A 13865-nucleotide genomic window follows, 5' to 3' on the forward strand; every position below is an offset into this window, starting at 1 on the left:
TTTAGACCTATTTATTTCAATCTGCACTTCCATCTCACTGCTTCTATCTGGCATCAACTCAGTTTCAACCGTTTAAATCACTTCACATTTAATTTACACACATTTACTGATGATTAAAAGTTTTTGTATAATTTACGTCTGGCAGAGGCAAAGGCAGGAGGAGTGGCCACTCAGCTACTGTGGAGGCAGCTGAGAGGAGAGGCATAAGGCATTTCGGCCTTTTTCGCTCCCAGAAAATTAGGTGTTCCTGGGTCCTGATGGGCAGGATCTTCCGGGTGTAGGTCTGCAAGAGGATGAGGTGCTCGCTGCACATTCTCCTCTGTCTAGCCTGTCACCTGTAGGAGGAGGTAGTAGTGGTGATGATGACAGCTGCAGCAGCATCCCACCTATAGCAGGTTGGTCACAAGGCCCTTGTGAGGAAGGGGAGGGGAAGGTGGCAGGGAGTTTGTCACAATCTGCAGTGGTTTGTGATGTTACAGCAGAGGTCCTGGGGTTAGAGGAGGAAGTGAGGGATGAGGGTGCTGACCCTGTTTTTGTTCAAAATGTCTCTGATGTCAGCTCAGATGAGGCAGAGCAACAAAGAAGGCAGAGGGTGGGGCAATGCATCATGGAGTTCAGGGGCAGGGCCTCCAGTGGATGTGGACATGGAAGCCAGCAGCCACAGCCTGCTGCTGAAACCACCTATTCCCAAACTACAGTGACTGCAGCACTCCCTTTAAGCCGTAAGATTTTTTTACTGCACCTATGTGGCAGTATTTTGCCCAGTCTTCCCTGTATGTTTGCATTTCCATATGCAAGCTATTAAAGTGTGGAGAGGGAAAGTGCCCTCAAAGCGAGGAATTGAAGGCCTCCATTCCCAATTGAAGAACCACCACTGGAGGGAGTTTGAGGGCTGTAAGCAGCAGCAGACCAGTCAGAGCAGCAGCACCACTGTGCTGTCTTCTGCTGAACAATCCAATCCTCATGCATATCCAGCAACAGCAGCCAGTAGCATACGCACCCGACCTTCCACAGTTCCCGCCAAAATTGAGACTTCACCACAACACAATTTGCAGCACGTGAGTAGGGATGGTAAATAAAATGAAAATTATTCTGGGTTGATGCAAATTTATGCAGCTTGTATTGGAACCTTGGTGAGATATGACTAGCCCATTTTCAAGTTACGTAAATTTGCATACAAAATGTGTATAATCCAGCATCAACTTAGAAATATTTGCATTTCCCTGACCATCCCTTTAGCAGTGAAACGCAACAGAGCAGTGTAACCTGCTTCCAGCATTGAGTAGTACTCTTTCCTCTGAAGTCCCACGGTGTGGAGCAGCCTGCCTCTGCTTCATCCAGCTACTGGTGCAAGTCATGTGACATGCCTCAGGAACTGCAGGAGAAGTTGTAGTTGTATGCTTCCACATATCTCATGACTTCCAACAGAAGAAAAGACTGCCTAGCCCTGGAAGCAAGGTAAAGCTCCGCTGTGCTACTCTCCAAAGTTGATAAATGGAAAGGAGCAATCTGATCTGTATATTCATTCTGTGTAAGTGATTCATAAAGTCCTGATTTGTAGGTGTGGTATATAGAACACTACTGTTGTCTCATATTCTTATTTCTACTTTCAGGGGTTAAAATGTACATTTGAAGTGTGCACAACACAGCAGCCATGTTAGTGTGATGTCAGATCTGGTTCAGTAAGCTCACAACAAAAAAAAGTAATTAGCCTTGACCCTTTTAAACAGTCAAGTGTTATAAGGATTGTTTGCTCATTCAGAGTGCTTTGGCTTCTGGTTGCTTTTCAGGAAAGCTATGGCTGCATTTCACTGCAGTTTGACAGTCTTGTTTGCATATATAAAACACTTGTATATTAACCTATGCAATGCAAATAAAAGTGAACCCAGGTAAGTTCTAAGTAAGCTTAGTAGCATATATAACCATGTTTATCTTATCATGGCACATATCAGTTCAGGAACGCTTTAAGACACAACAGCTAAACTGGTAGCATATTTGACACCAAATCCCTGATAAAGATATTTCCTAAAAACATAATTTATTAAAGTTATGTATTAAATAATGATTAATTGCACTTAAAGGCACCCAGTATAAATACATAATTGTGTCTCTATATCACCCTAATGTAATGCTCTTCACACTCTGTACTTAGATTAGAAAGGGAAGGGCTACATGGAGAGCCAGTCAGATTTTACTTTGTTGCAAAATGTTGCCAGTCTAAAGAAGGCCATACACCATACAGTATTGATTGTACAACCTAATATATTTAGTAAAAAGACCTACAGATTGTGAGTACTTTAAACAGATTGTTTAGGTAAACGCTTTCATATTAATTGAAAATGACACAATTGTAGAATCAAGAATGGATGGTGTATCACCAGCTAAACAGTTTAAATGGGAATACAAGTAAGAAGAGCCGAGCAATGACTCATGTTTGTGTTACTCATTTACACTATTCGGTTTGCAGACTGGGCTGGGAACTCGTCTTATATCAGAGAACACTGGGGGCTAGGAGCTAGATACTGTATGACTAGACTGTGTATATCAAACCACTGGATGGGAGAAATGTGAAATTCTTTCAGCTGAGAAGATATTCACATATACTGTGTTCCAGCTGTGTATTCTATCTGTGTGGAAATTGGGTTGATTGAAATGTAGCTACCACACAGACAAAGTGACTGCCAGTAGTTTTGGTGTTTCACACTGCAAAAAATGTTCCTATTAGTTTCCAGATTGTGGGAAGCAGTAAGACGGAGAAGTCAAATTCTATGTTCATTAGGTTCTCAACCAGGGAACTACAAATTCCTCCCCCCACCCGTATGCAGTTTAGGTCAATGCTAACTGGCAGTAACTGCATGTGATTGCCTCAATTTAAACAACGCTTGCATCAACTTAGAAAATTAGCATCTCGTTGCTCATGTTTGGTGATCCCCTCCTGCTGTAGTATATGATTTTGATCAGCAGATCAACACCTTGCGAATTTATATCCAGATCAAACTAATCACATGCTTATTCACTAGCTTTCAAACACACAAGCATCACTAGTGGTGAGCAGACAATTCTCCTAACATGCACATTTTCACTGACCTGGGAAGGCCTATCAAAACTCTACCTGCAACAAGCTGCCAGGTAACTCAATGGTAGCTGTTGTTCTTTCTCTTGTTGGGTCTGGTCAGTGGAAATTTGCATGCCAGGAGACTTTTTTGCTCATCACTGCAAATATTGACTAATATTCCATAATTTACATATGCATTGTATAAATCTTCCATTTAATTCAGATGACAGAGAAACTTGAATTCAAAGCTGCATGGACGTTTCTAGCACCTTGTAAAAAATATTTTTAGTTTGCAGCTCTTAGAATCTAGTACAGTATCAACTTTACATTTGTAAACATAAAGTACTATAATTATTATTTTTTTTATTACAGATCCCTTTCGCTGTATCTGCTAAGATAATTTAAGGTTGGAGGTAACAGCTGTCCTTAGGTCCTCCATATGTGCTTCCAAATCTAGGTCTCTTAAAATGTTCATCTTGACCGAGGTATTTGAGGTCTTCTCTGTTTGACAGTTAGTTTCTTAGTTTGTTCAGAAGACAGAGCTTGAAGAGCAGGGTAAGGTACTCTACGAGCAGGTGTACCTCTTTGTTCATTTTCTTGCATGCCCCGGCGAATCTCACGCAGAGTTTCACCAGGATTGTTTAGCAGACGCTGAAAGAAGCTTTCGTGTGTAACAGGTTTCTCCTTGCAATGAAATGTAACAGCAATACCCACTTGGGTTTTCATTTCCCTTGAGAAGCCATCAGAGGTTCCATCAAAACATCTCCCAATAGCAATTTCTTTTGCCAGCCGTGGATTTTGGTCAGTAACTGTGTAAATTCCATAGTTGTGTCCTAGAGGGTCAGCTGGAGCTAACATATTAAATGTCTCAGTATTGTTTCCTAATGCATGTGGTGGATGACGGTTGAGATATTCTTCTAGAAGTTGGTTGACTTTTGTAACATGGCAACTTCCTTGAGGAGTGACAATAACCAAGGTTCTGTCGACTAAACTTTGGTCAAACAGCATTCCACTGCACTTAAATTCTAGACAAGCCGCTGAACTGCCTTCTATTTTTACATCTGTAACACTGCGAGCATCTCTTAGTCCATATAGCTGGCCTGCTGTGTTTGGGTGAGATCCACCAATGTTTCGTGACCTAATCATATACTGCTGTGGTCCTTGTATACCAATTTTCATATAACAAGCTCGGAACTCTTGTGGATTTGGCCACCAAGAAAGGTAGCTACTAATCCATGAAGTCATGTCCGTCTCATCAAAGCGTACAACATTGTACTCATATTTATCTTCCTCTACTCTATAGAAGCGAAAGTGGTTGTCCTTGCTAGAAGCCTCCTCACAACCTCGCAAATTTCTGTAGGCATACACCGGGCCACTTGTTTCTGCAAAATTGTTTGGATTTGGCTTGGCCAAGTTAATCTTAAAAGCTGATTTCTTTCCAGTAGAATCTTCATGATCAGTTCTTTGGTAGTTTAATTTAGATAAGTAGGGCTGACTAACTCCAATGACATTGGGATTCAGTTTGGGAGAAGATGGAGCAGCTTCAAGCTCCTCGCCACTCATTGTAGCAGTGACATATGCAGAGTAAGCATCTGGCTGGTCAGCATCACAGAATGCAGGGAGGCAGGCCCCATTTTTCCCTGTTATTACACTGTCAAATCTACCCCATGCTCTAGGGTTTGTTGGGAATCCTGGCATAGGCTCTAAATTTATAAGTGTCACAACTACTCCTTCTATTTGTTCATTAGGAATAAATTTTTCATTCATGTAGGTGCGTACTTTCACAAAACATCTCCTAAACTCTGGAACATCCAAATTGAAAAGTCTTCTTTCCCGAATCTCCAATTGCCCAATTAAAAATGACCTCTCTTCCCTTCTTTTCCTCTTGTTCCCACTTGCCATTTGAAAATCACTTTCCTCTTCCCACAGACCTGTCTGTGGGTTTAATGACCACAATTTAATTTCTTTAATGTGCTGGGGCATCTTAATGTGCTCTACATCCAGTTTCACTTCCACTTTACCAGTTTGGAGCATGGCATTATTAGCTTCCTCCCTAAAGTCCAAATTAAACATTCCATAAGTTCTAAGGGGAGAGATGTTGCCATCCCTGTTAATGAAGTTGAGGTCACTTGAAGCAGCAGCAGCAGTGCTGATGTTTCTGGTGTCCAAGAAACTTAAACTGGCTTTCACGGTACCACTGTAGGTTTCTCCAGAAGTTCTTCTAAAAGAACTTGGTGGTATTACTATCTCCCCAATAGCATCCTGTCCAATTATTTCTCCAAGAGAAATGATATTTGTCACTGAAGGATTCAGAACAATCGGATCTTTCCTTCTCATTACTTTCACATCCTGGTAGACAGTATTTCCTTTAGAATCAAATGGAAAAACTTTTATGGTCTCAACAAATTTTTCCTCAGGATCCAAAAATGTAACGACTAGCCTTTTAGTTCCTTCTGGAACTTGCAAGGTGAAATCCCCCTTGTAGCCTGTAAAACCCACATTTTCACCACTCAAAAATATCTGTCCAAATCGAAGTGGCTCTCCAGTGTCGTATGCCGAGACCCTTCCACGAACTAAAACCTTATGTTGGGTGCACTCAGCACAACCACACTCTACAACAACCATAACAGGCAGAATGTATCCTGGACACTTCACCTCTTGAAGTTTCATTTGTTTCACTCCACAGCAGTAGTGTACTTTATCTCTACACTGCAGTGCTGAGCTTAGCCTGCCCACACATTGTGAGTTTGAACACTTGCCAACGTTGTAGTAAAAAGAGCCAGTTTTAGCTTGAAAACAGTCATTTGGTAGCTTGATCAGATGCTTATCTGGGAGCCTGTTACATTGCAATTCACCTTTGCCTAGAACAAAAAGAAAAGTAGTAATTCATGATATAGGAAAGGATTACAGAAATAACAACATCACCAATGTTTTCATGGTTTTCTTACTTACGTATGACCATCATGTGGGCTTCTGAAGATCTAATAACTCCAACTCCATTACTGGCTTTGCACTGATATGTTCCAGAATGTTCTGTTTGTACGTTTCGTAGCAGTAAACTTTTATCATACTTGAATGTGTGTTTGTCAAGTAATGTGCCATTGTGATACCTGTGATAAATAAGCAAAAGAAAATTTGCAATTTCCAATTATTCCACATGTATAGAAAACTTTCTTAGAAATTCTGTGGCCAATAACGTGTTACATTAATGACATCATTCAGAAACTACATACAGTTCTCTATTATAATAAACGATGAGCAGAATTGCCAGTTTCCAGCGGCGTAGCAATAGGGGGTGCAGAGGTTGCGACCGCATCGGGGCCCTTGGGCCCCGAGAGGTCCTCCCTCAACTTCAGGATTAGCTCTCTATTGGTCCTGTGCTCATAATAATCACTTCTTTTTATTTAAAGTTTTTATTAACGATTAAGAGTACATTACATAAAAAACTGGAGGAAATTGAACAACCGTACAATTCAAGTAACAGATAAAAGAAAAAAGTACAGTGCAAAATTACAGTAGCTGGTATAAAATTCTTGTGTAAATGAGCATCATACCAAACAGTAAAAAAATATATAACAGTCTGTGTTGGATGTGAGCCAGACTCACACATCTACATAACACAGTCAACTTAATTATGACGTATATAACTTATGTACGACCTCAGAATAATTTCCCACCAAAATGCTAAAACTTATTTAGAAAGAGATAGAGAGAGTGAAGAGAAAGAAAGAGACTACGAGAACTACAAAGAAAAAAGAGAAGGAAAAGAGAGAGAGAAAGAAAGAAGGAGAGAAAGAGAGAGAGAGAGAGAGTCGGGGACCTATGAGGTTAAAATATACTACTTCTGAAATTATATCCAAGATGCTTGCTGAAAAATACCTCCCAATTGTCAGATTGAAGAGTGAAAAAGTAATGGCTTCCCAAACCCTATCGAACTGGAAATATTTATCTGAAACCTTAGCTGTAAGCAGTTCCATTCTATAAATATGAGATAACTTAGTCAAAAACTCCTGTGTCGTTGGGATATTTTGATCTCTCCAGTGTTTAGAAATTAGGCATCTGGCTGCTGACAGATAATGATTTAACAGCCTCTGAGTGTGAGCTTTAATTTTGGGCATTTTGCTAATATAAATATACATGGATACTTAGGGACCGACATCCCCGTATGCTGTGAGATAAGGTGGGGGATTTCGTCCCAAAAAGTATTAATATGAGGACAGGTCCGGAAAATATGATATAAAGATCCAATCTGTCCACATGATCTCCAACATAATGGGGAAACCTCAGGAAACCTCAGGGGTCCTATACCATAACATCATAATCTTATAAATATTTTCCTTTGTTATTACGCAAATGGAAGTTTTGGCTGTGTTAACCCATATTCTAGACCATGAATCATTATGAGTCTCAGTACCACATACCTCGTCCCATAAAGCCATAAATGTGTGCCTATAACTAGAATTATAGCGAATAGGATAATTTACCCATGAATATAGTAATGAAATGAAACCCTTTTGCTGAGGGCCCAACTCCCAGATAGACTCAAATTCAGACTTCTTAGGAAAAATCAATGAAGGTGATAAAGAACACAGAAAGTTGCGGATTTGCAGGAACTGAAGAAAATGAGTATTATCAAGATTAAGTTTTTCTTTTAACCACTTGAGGACCACAGTCTTTTCACCCCTTAAGGACTTTTTCTCCATTCAGACCACTGCAGCTTTTATGGTTTATTGCTCGTCATACAACCTACTATCTAAATAAATTTTACCTCCTTTTTTGTCACTAATACAGCTTTCTTTTGGTGCTATTTGATTGCTGCTGCGAGTTTTAGTTTTTATTATATTCATCAAAAAATACATGAATTTTGACAGAAAAAAGATTTTTTTTACTTTCTGTGCAGACATTTTTCAAATAAAGTAAAATTTCTGTATACATTTTTGTCCAAATTTATTGTGCTACATGTCTTTGATAAAAAAAAAATCATTCAGTGTATATTTATTGGTTTGGGTAAAAGTTATAGCGTTTACAAACTATGGTGCCAAAAGTGAATTGTCCCATTTTGAAGCATCTCTGACTTTTCTTAGCACCTGTCATGTTTCATGAGGTGCTAAAATTCTGTTAGGAGTATGGTGAGTTCATAGAAGATTTTATTTTTTGTCACAAGTTAGCGGAAATTGATTTTTTTTTTCACAAAGTGTCATTTTCCGCTAACTTGTGACAAAAAATAAAATCTTCTACGAACTCACTATACTTCTAACGGAATACCTTTGAGTGTCTTCTTTCTAAAATGGGGTCATTTGTGGGACTCCTATACTGCTCTGGCATTTTAGGGGCCCTAAACCGTGAGGAGTAGTCTTGAAACCAAATGTCGCAAAATGACCTGTGAAATCCTAAAGGTACTCATTGGACTTTGGGCCCCTTAGCGCACTTAGGGTGCAAAAAAGTGCCACACATGTGTTACCGCTGTACTCAGGAGAAGTAGTATAATGTGTTTTGGGGTATATTTTTACATATACCCATGCTGGGTGGGAGAAATATCTCTGTAAATGACAATTTTTTTATTTTTTTTACACACAATTGTCCATTTACAGAGAGATTTCTCCCACCCAGCATGGGTATGTGTAGTAAAAATACACCCCAAAACACATTATACTACTTCTCCTGAGTACGGCGATACCACATATGACACTTTTTTTGCAGCCTAGGTGCGCTAAGGGGCCTAACGTCCTATTCACAGGTCATTTTGAGGCATTTGGTTTCTAGACTACTCTTCACGGTTTAGGGCCCCTAAAATGCCAGGGCAGTATAGGAACCCCACAAGTGACCCAATTTTAGAAAGAAGACACCCCAAGGTATTCTGTTAGGAGTATGGTGAGTTCATAGAAGATTTTTTTTGGTCACAAGTTAGTTGAAATTGACACTTTGTGAAAAAAAAACAATAAAAATCAATTTCCGCTAACTTTTGACAAAAAATAAAATCTTCTATGAACTAGTCATACACCTAACGGAATACCTTGGGGTGTCTTCTTTCTAAAATGGGGTCACTTGTGGGGTTCTTATACTGCCCTGGTATTTTAGGGGCCCTAAACCGTGAGGAGTAGTCTTGAACCCAAATGTCTCAAAATGACCTGTGAAATCCTAAAGGTACTCATTGGACTTTGGGCCCCTTAGCGCAGTTAGGCTGCAAAACAGTGCCACACATGGGGTACTGCCGTACTCAGAAGAAGTAGTATAATGTGTTTTGCGGTGTATTTTTACATATACCCATGCTGGGTGGGAGAAATATCTCTGTAAATGACAACTTTTGATTTCTTTTTTACACACAATTGTCCATTTACAGAGCAATTTCTCCCTCCCTGCATTGGTATGTGTAAAAATACACCCCAAAACACATTATACTACTTCTCCTGAGTACAGCGATACCACATGTGTGACACTTTTTTGCAGCCTAGGTGCGCTAAGGGGCCCAACGTCCTATTCACAGGTAATTTTGAGGCATTTGTTTTCTAGACTACTCCTCACAGTTTAGGGCCCCTAAAATGCCAGGGCAGTATGGGAACCCCACAAGTGACCCCATTTTAGAAAGAAGAAACCCCAAGGTATTCTGTTCGGTGTATGGTGAGTTCATAGAAGATTTTATTTTTTGTCACAAGATAGTGGAAAATGACACTTTGTGAAAAAAACAATAAAAATCAATTTCCGCTAACTTTTGACAAAAAATAAAATCTTCTATGAACTCGTCATACACCTAACAGAATACCTTGGGGTGTCTTTTTTCTAAAATGGGGTCACTTGTGGGGTTCCTATACTGCCCTGGCATTTTAGGGGCCCAAAACTGTGAGTAGTCTGGAAACCAAATGTCTCAAAATGACTGTTCAGGGGTATAAGTATCTGCAAATTTTGATGACAGGTGGTCTATGAGGGGGCGAATTATGTGGAACCGGTCATAAGCAGGGTGGCCTCTTAGATGACAGGTTGTATTGGGCCTGATCTGATGGATAGGAGTGCTAGGGGGGGTGACAGGAGGTGATTGATGGGTGTCTCAGGAGGTGGTTAGAGGGGAAAATAGATGCAATCAATGCACTGGGGAGGTGATCGGAAGGGGGTCTGAGGGAGATCTGAGGGTTTGGCCGAGTGATCAGGAGCCCACACAGGGCAAACTAGGGCCTGATCTGATGGGTAGGTGTGCTAGGGGGTGACAGGTGGTGACAGGAGGTGATTGATGGGTGTCTCAAGGTGTGATTAGAGGGGGGAATAGATGCAAGCAATGCACTGGCGAGGTAATCTGGGCTGGGGTCTGAGGGCGTTCTGAGAGTGTGAGCGGGTGATTGGGTGCCCTAGGGGCAGATAGGGGTCTAATCTGATGGGTAGCAGTGACAGGTGGTGACAGGAGGTGATTGATGGGTGATCAGTGGGTGATTAGATGGCAGAACAGATGTAAACAATGCACTTTGGAGGTGATCTAAGGGTAGGTCTGCAGGCAATCTGATGGTGTGGGAGGGTGATCAGATGCCCGTAAAAGGCAGGTTACGGTCTGATCTGTTGGGAGGCAGTGACAAGTGGTGACGGGGGATTGACTGGTGATTGACGGGTGATTGACAGGTGATTACAGGGGAGGATAGATGTATACAGTACACAGGGGGGAGGCTGGGGGGGTCTGGGGAGGATCTGAGGGTGTGGGGAGTGATCAGGAGCCCCTAGGGGGCAGTTTAGGGCCTAACTAAAAAAACAGCGCTGACAGATAGTGACAGGGAGTGATTGATGGGTGATTAGGGGGGTGATTGGGTGCAAACAGGGGTCTGTGGGGTAGGCAGGGGGGAGGTCTGGGGGGGGTCTGAGGTCATTCTGAGGGTGTGGGCAGGTAATTGGGTGCCCTAGGGGCAGATAAGGGTCTGATCTGATTGGTAGCAGTGACAGGTGGTGACAGGGGGTGATTGATGGGTGATTGATGGGTGATCGATGGGTGATTAGATGGCAGAACAGATGTAAACAATGCACTTTGGAGGTGATCTGAGGGTAGGTCTGCGGGCGATCTGATGGTGTGGGAGGGTGATCAGATGCCCGTAAGAGGCAGGTTAGCGTCTGATCTGATAGGTGGCAGTGACAGGTGGTGATTGACGGGTGATTGACGGGTGAATGACAGGTGATTGACAGGTGATTGACAGGGGAGGATAGATGTATACAGTACACAGGGGGGAGGCTGGGGGGGTGTCTGGGGAGGATCTGAGAGTGTGGGCGGTGATCAGGAGCCCCCAGGGGGCAGTTTAGGGACTAACTAAAAAAACAGCGTTGACAGATAGTGACAGGGAGTGATTGATGGGTGATTAGGGGGGTGATTGGGTGCAAACAGGGGTCTGGGGGGTGGGCAGGGGGGGGGAGTCTGAGGGGTGCTGTGGGTGATCAGAGGGAAGGGGGGGGATATCAGTGCTTGAGTGCAGACAAGGGTGACTGCAGCCTGCCCTGGTGGTTCCTCAGACACTGGGACCACCAGGGCAGGAGGCAGCCTGTATAATTCACTTTGTATACATTACAAAGCGTATTATACACTTTGTATGCGGCGATCCTATAGCTAGTAACCTGCTTCTGAACGGCCAGCGAGTTACAGCGCGAGGGGGGCGGAGCCGGTCGCCGGCACCTGATCGTCACGTGTGACGCGATCGGCGCATAACCACGCCCGCCGCCACCGATGGGCGTATTGCGGTCGTTTGGGCCCAGCCCTTGCCGCCGTCCATCGGCTGTGGGTGGTCGGCAAGTGGTTAATGAATCAAATGATAACATTCTGTTGTCAGAGGGGTCTAAAAGGTCCTCAATAAATCAGATTTGATGAAGGTGCCATCCAGAAGAATTGGAGTAACTAAGACCAGGAGTGAAATGAAGAGATCCTAGGACAGGATGGAGAACAGAGTTCTGTGGGAATAATTGCATTTTTCTTTTAAGTGAGTTCTATAAGTGTAAATTATTGACAATAGACGAAAATATTTTTGCCGATTGTGATATAATTTTGGAGCTTGTCCGAAGAGCAGAACTAGGGTGCCATGGAATGAAGTGGTGGAATTCCATCTGTGACCAGGAAGCATGTGGGAATTTGGAAGCCAAGCAAGCATTTGACGTAATTGACAAGCTATATAATAATTAAACAGATTTGGTATGGAGAGCCCCCCATGCTGATGTTGAAGCATTAAAACTGATTTTGCTATTCTGGTAGGTCTGTGGTGCCAAATAAATTGAAAAAGCTTAAGCTGTAAAGGGAGAAATGTATGTTTAGGTACGTTCAATGGCATAACAGACATCACATACAGTAATTTGGGAATGGAGTTCATTTTAAATGAAACCATACGACCAAACCATGAGATTGGAAATTTTTCCCATTTAGCCATATCGGCCATCAACTTGGAAATCATAGGAGTAATGATGTGTTGAACCACTTGGGGATTACATTTAGGGATAAATATACCTAAATATTTCAGAGTTGTATGTTGTAATCTATAGGGATAACCCGTCATAATGGAAGAAAGCTGGTGATCAGGAATATTTAGAGGAAGGACCTCCGTTTTAGAATCGTTGACTTTATAATTAGAAACAGAACCAAACAATTCTAATTCCAATTTTAGAGACGCCAAAGAGATTAACGGATTTGATATTGTCAATAATATGTCGTCGGCAAACAACAAAATTTTACATTCCTGATCATAGTAGCAAAAAAGTTTCTGTACCGTGTTAGCCAAATTATATAGGTAGAAAAAAACAACGTTTTGTAAAAAATAATTCCTTTTAATGGCTAACTAATAGAGTTAAATGATGCAAGCTTTCTGGGATCTAGTCCCCTTCGTCAGGCATATTTCCAGATGTTAGGTGAAGTAAAACACTGATGCAGATAAATGGTAAACACGAAGATGACAGTTGTGCTGGTTACTGTTTATCCGTTAGGTGTCAGGTGATCAGCAGGCTGGAGCCAGTGAGTTAGTGCAACCATGCATGAAATCCAGCAGGTTTCTGAAGATCATGAAGCCAAATCAATCATGTTACATAAGGTGTCATGAATCCTGTTCCACAATTTAAACCTTCTGTTAATGTCTTGAACATTTTCATAAATTTGTACTCAGAAACTTTTCTTGATTGATCATTTTTGAAGTTACCCTTAAGAACAAGTACTTTTAGATCTTGCATGCTTTGTCCTGGTTCACAGAAGTGTTGGCCCACTGGTGTGTCCATTTTACCTTCATTGATTTTAAAGCGGTGATGGTTCATTCTTGTGCGCAGTTTTTGTCCTGTTTCTCCTATATAGATTCCTCTTGAGGGGCATTTCATGCAGCGTATCATGTATACAACATTGGATGACTCACAGGAAAATTGATCTTGTATTTGATGATATTTCTGTGAGTTTGGTATTTGTATTTGGCTTGTGCTCAAGATATAATTTTCCTGTGAGTCATCCAGGCGCCTTAGGTGGTTTTAAAGGTTTCAGGGTATCCCGAACTTCATCCTGTGTAATCTGAGCATTTAAAGAGACTCTGTAACAAAATTTTGAGCCTTATTTCTTCTATCCTATAAGTTTCTATGCCTGTTCTAATGTGGCCTGTCTTACTGCAACCTTTTCTAGTTGCACTGTCTCTGTAATAAATCTTCTTTCCTCTGTCAACTCTGTCGGCTGAGGCTGGAATGTGTGGAATGTGCAGCACTGCTTGTCATTGGCAGAAGCTTTACACACCCTCTCCAAGCTCTGCATGAGTGTTTAGAAGCCATGTTTTTTGTTTGTAAACACTGCCTAAAATGGTTAATTACAAGCCAGGATTGCAGCAGGGAGTGGCAG

General features: G+C 41.7%; 1 protein-coding gene across 3 annotated transcripts in view; it reads right to left on the bottom strand.

Annotated features, from left to right (window-relative positions):
• Nucleotides 1-2811: 2811 nt before the first annotated feature.
• Nucleotides 2812-13865, bottom strand: part of CILP2 (cartilage intermediate layer protein 2) — a 91693-nt gene continuing 80639 nt past the window's right edge. For all 3 annotated transcript variants that reach the window (XM_068271269.1, XM_068271271.1, XM_068271270.1), the window contains exons 7-8: nt 6008-6165; nt 2812-5916 (exon numbers count right to left, since the gene is read on the bottom strand). In XM_068271269.1, coding sequence (XP_068127370.1) covers nt 3527-5916; nt 6008-6165 — 2548 coding nt within the window. In that variant the 3' untranslated portion in view covers nt 2812-3526. The remainder of the gene's footprint in view (nt 5917-6007; nt 6166-13865) is intronic.

The sequence above is a fragment of the Hyperolius riggenbachi genome, chromosome 1 (genome assembly GCF_040937935.1).
Source record: "Hyperolius riggenbachi isolate aHypRig1 chromosome 1, aHypRig1.pri, whole genome shotgun sequence".
Taxonomy (NCBI): Eukaryota; Metazoa; Chordata; class Amphibia; order Anura; family Hyperoliidae; genus Hyperolius; species Hyperolius riggenbachi.